The sequence below is a fragment of the Haliaeetus leucocephalus genome, unplaced genomic scaffold (genome assembly GCF_000737465.1).
Source record: "Haliaeetus leucocephalus isolate CR32 unplaced genomic scaffold, Haliaeetus_leucocephalus-4.0 Scaffold473, whole genome shotgun sequence".
Taxonomy (NCBI): Eukaryota; Metazoa; Chordata; class Aves; order Accipitriformes; family Accipitridae; genus Haliaeetus; species Haliaeetus leucocephalus.
Window position 1 is genome coordinate 4,946,824 of NW_010972909.1, and position 4,141 is coordinate 4,950,964.

Sequence of the window (4,141 nt, forward strand, 5' to 3'; positions counted from 1 at the left end):
TAAATACAGTACTTTAAATTACTAGTCAACGATTTAATAAATTAAGGAGTGCACTTCTGGTGAATGCAAATCAAAAAGAAAAAGAAAATAAAAAAAAAAAGAGAGATAAAGGACCTATTTTTAGAAGATTCAGTTCAAACGAAAGCTTATCCGCTATTGTCTGAGGTAACGTTTCAGGCATGCGATTATAAAATAAATAGTATCAAATTCAAACATGCTTATATTAAACTCTATTGTGCTATCTTGCAACAGAGGGGCTTAAAGTTTTGTATCCAGTTCTGGACAGGGAAAAGAAAAAGTGTGTTTAAATCATCTGCACGTAAGAGAACTTAGCAGCATTGCAGATGTTTTGTCTTCAGTTTTGTTTCTTATATTCCTTTTAGAACAGTTCTTCTATGGACAGCAAAAGAGACCAGGCTTAAGTATGTTTTTAATAAGGTGCTGTGTGGATCTGTAGATTGGAAGAATGGAATCTTTCACATAGGGGGTGGAAGGAAAGTTTGCGCTCCTTCATAAAAACCATGGCAAATGCTTGCTGCAGGTTTTTGCTAATCTTTTTTTTTTTAATTATTATTATTATCTGATGCACTTTCTTGCAACTGTGCAGTTTTGCAGAATATTTTTACTGGAATCCATGCATATGCTTTATAGCTCTAAAAACTGTCTTGCTTAGTTTAAGTTAACTTCATCAACCAAAAAAAAAAAAAAGGGAGATGGGAGAGGAAAAGTTTAGGTCTAGCGTTATACAGCTTAAAACTAAACTAGTTCAAATGGTTATCGTTTACCAGGTGGAAAATGCTTTTTAAAAATAAACAAAACCTTATCTTTCATGGATCCTGGAAGCTTCTTTATCGCTGAGCAAAAATTCGCAATGCAACAATGCATTTACGAGGTAAATAAAGCATTCAAAGACTATCAGTAAAGCATCTACAAAGTGTGACTGTGTCACTAAAGTCTTCAAGCTGTGAGTGGGGATTTTGTATTTTTTGTTTACACATCAGTCAGCAGCTTGCTTTTGTTAACGCAGTTTTGGTTGGCTACAGTGCAGTTGCCAGTTCTGAGATTAGCCTCTCTAAAATTGTCTATGCTATTATTCATATCCTCTTCGATTTCCATGTACTCAGATTTGCTGATTGTGGAGGAGCTGCGGCGACTGAGATCACTGTCAGATGCTAAATTAGGGGAGCTAACGTGAAGTAACTGAGCCTGTTCTTCCCCTTCTGTTTCTCGGTGGTAGAAGTAGTTGAAGTTGGACACGATGACAGGTACAGGCAGGGCAATTGTCAGCACACCAGCGATGGCACACAAGGAGCCTACGATTTTGCCTCCAATTGTCACAGGGTACATGTCACCATAGCCCACAGTGGTCATGGATACCACCGCCCACCAGAAAGCATCAGGGATACTTGTGAAATGAGACTCAGGTTCTTCAGCCTCAGCAAAATACACCGCACTAGAGAACAAGATCACCCCAATGAAGAGGAAGAAGATTAGTAAACCTAGCTCTCTCATACTCGCTTTGAGGGTCTGTCCCAAAATCTGGAGGCCCTTAGAGTGCCGGGAGAGTTTGAAGATTCGAAAGACTCTTACCAGTCTGATGACTCTCAGGATGGCCAAGGAGGTGGCCTGCTCTCCTTTCTGAGTCCCCTCCCGCTCGGCCATCTCGGTGCCCAGGGTGATGAAGTAAGGGATGATGGCCACAATGTCAATGAAGTTCATGATATTCTTGAAGAATTCAGTCTTGCTGGGGCAAGCGAAGAAGCGTACCACCAGCTCGAAGGAGAACCAGATGATGCACAGGGTCTCCACAACAAAGAAGGGATCTGTGAAGATGTTGGATTTGTAGACCTGGGTGGTGTTGTCAGTGCGATGCACTGTATACTCCTTGTCCTCCTTCAGCTCAGGTAATGTCTCTAGGCAGAAGATCACGATGGAGATGAGGATCACCATGACAGAGACTATCGCAATGACCCTTGCAGGCCCAGAGCTCTCTGGGTACTCAAAGAGGAGCCATACTTGGCGCTGGTACTCCCCCTCCGGCAAGGGTCTCTCCTCATCTTTGATGAATCCTTCATCTTCCCGGAACTTCTCCATGGCCTCCTCACCCAGCTCATAAAATTTGATCTCCTCAGAGAACATGTCCAAGGGCACATTGACCGGCCGGCGAAGCCGCCCCCCAGACTGATAGTAGTAGAGGATGGCATCAAAGCTGGGCCGATTCCGGTCAAAGAAGTACTCGTTGCGCAAGGGGTCAAAGTACCGCATGCGCTTCTTGGGGTTGCCCAGCAGAGTGTTGGGGAACTGGGCTAAGGTCTTCAGCTGCGTCTCAAAGCGTAGTCCAGCAATGTTTATCACTACGCGCTCACAGCACTCATGGTCATCGTGGGCAGCGGGCTGGTAGCTATCCTGGGGGTGGCCAGGTAGCGCAGAAGTCTCATCCATGTTCTCTCCAGCCATCACGGTCATGGTGGCACACGGGAAGGGGGACCCAGGGGCAGGGGAGGAGAAGTGAGGGAGAGGGACTTGAGAGGGGGGAGGAGGATGGAGGAGAGCAGAGACCCCCAGGGCAGTTGGGGGGGGGGGGAGGCTCAGAGTCCGCAGGGAGGGATGATGAGTCGGGATGGAGAGCTGGAGGAAGGGATGGACAAGGAGCCTAAAGGATGGAAATATCCAAAAGGGGAAAGGAGAGGTGGGATGAAGGGAGAGGCATCAGGGATGATGGGAGGGTGAAGAAAGAGGGAAGAAGTACCTTTAGGGGGGGAAGAGGGCAGGTAAGGTGAGGGGTCCTGTCCCCCAAGCCGGGAGGCTGAAGGTCTATGGAGTGTACCCCCAGGCTGGGGTCCCCTCCCCAGCCGTCTCCTTTTGCCTTTAACTCGATCCGTCCACTTTTCTCGCCGACTCGACCATCGCCGCGGCTGCTGTCACGGAGTTACCCACGCACGCACACACACACACACATACACACAAATAAATAAATAAATAAACGAATGAATCACGGGGCGGCTGGGAGGCGAGTCCTTGCAATGCCAACTCAGCAAATTTCCATCGCCTGCCCCCCCCCTTCCCACTGCCCCAGTCCTCTCCTCTTGTGCGCTGGGGAGGGAGGGATGGAGATACTCTGCTTTTGAAGGCATAAAGCTCACTTGCAGGATGGAGGCTGCCAGGGAGGAGAGAAACATAATAAACCAGCCCCCGAGCCCCACCACACACACACGCTCAGGCGCAATGGATTGGCTTTCACACCAGCAAGAATATCCCGCTCTGCCCACTACGGCAGCACATGCGGAACCCTACGCCTTGTTCCCACGCAGCCCTGGACACGCACCGGGGCCTCCGAGGCAGAAAAGGGCCGATGTGGACCCTGCGGTGCCCTGAGCGTGTCGGGAGGGCTTGCCAGGCAACTTCAGTGGGGTCAGCTCCTGCGATAAATCTCCTGACCACCACGCTCCCCACTTCACAAGGTGGTGGAGACTTAGCTGAGCACTGACAACTTCATCACACCAACCGGGGGGGATTAAGGGAGGGGGAGCAAAGCATCTCCTCTCTTGCTTTGCAGCAGCTAAACACAACTGAGAGAGAGACAGAGGAGGGGAGGGAGCTCGTCATCCCAGACCCAAACTGTCCAAAATAGAGTCCAACAGTGCGGGGTGGGGGGAGAAGGGGTTTTTCCTTACCTGCTCCGAGGGAGATGCGCTGGTTAGGAGTAGGAGCCAGTGCCGGAATGCGTCAAGTCGCCTTGCAGCAGCATCCAAAAAAACCAAACCAAAACAAAAACCGCAGCGGCCAACTCAACCCTCCTCCTCCTCTTGCGCCCCTCTTAATAATACAGCGATCGCTTTACAGGGCTGCCTGCGAGACACTGAAATATTCATACACTGCCTTAGGCTGCACCAAGGGCGAGTGGGTTTAATTAGTTTCTGCCGAGAACCGCAGTGGGGGGGGGGAGGGTGGGTGGAAAAAAGAGTGCAAAGTACCTTTTTTCGAAAGGCTGGAGTTAGTAAATAAAATCAAGGAGTCCTAGAGAGCTGCTGGCTCTCCTGCTCTCTTAAGCCAGCTGGGAAAGGAGCCGGGGCTGGAGAGCTGTAAGTGAGCCGCAGTCCTGCAGCCGCATCCCCGGAGTCGGGCTTGGCTCGTCCCGGCA

The 4,141-nt window shown here is 49.6% G+C and overlaps 1 protein-coding gene across 1 annotated transcript; it reads right to left on the reverse strand.

Moving 5' to 3' along the window:
- Positions 1-990: 990 nt before the first annotated feature.
- Positions 991-2,466, reverse strand: KCNA1 (potassium voltage-gated channel, shaker-related subfamily, member 1 (episodic ataxia with myokymia)). Its single transcript, XM_010575330.1, has one exon. The coding sequence runs from the start codon at positions 2,464-2,466 to the stop codon at positions 991-993; it is 1,476 nt and encodes a 491-aa protein (XP_010573632.1).
- Between the last annotated feature and the right edge of the window lie 1,675 nt (positions 2,467-4,141).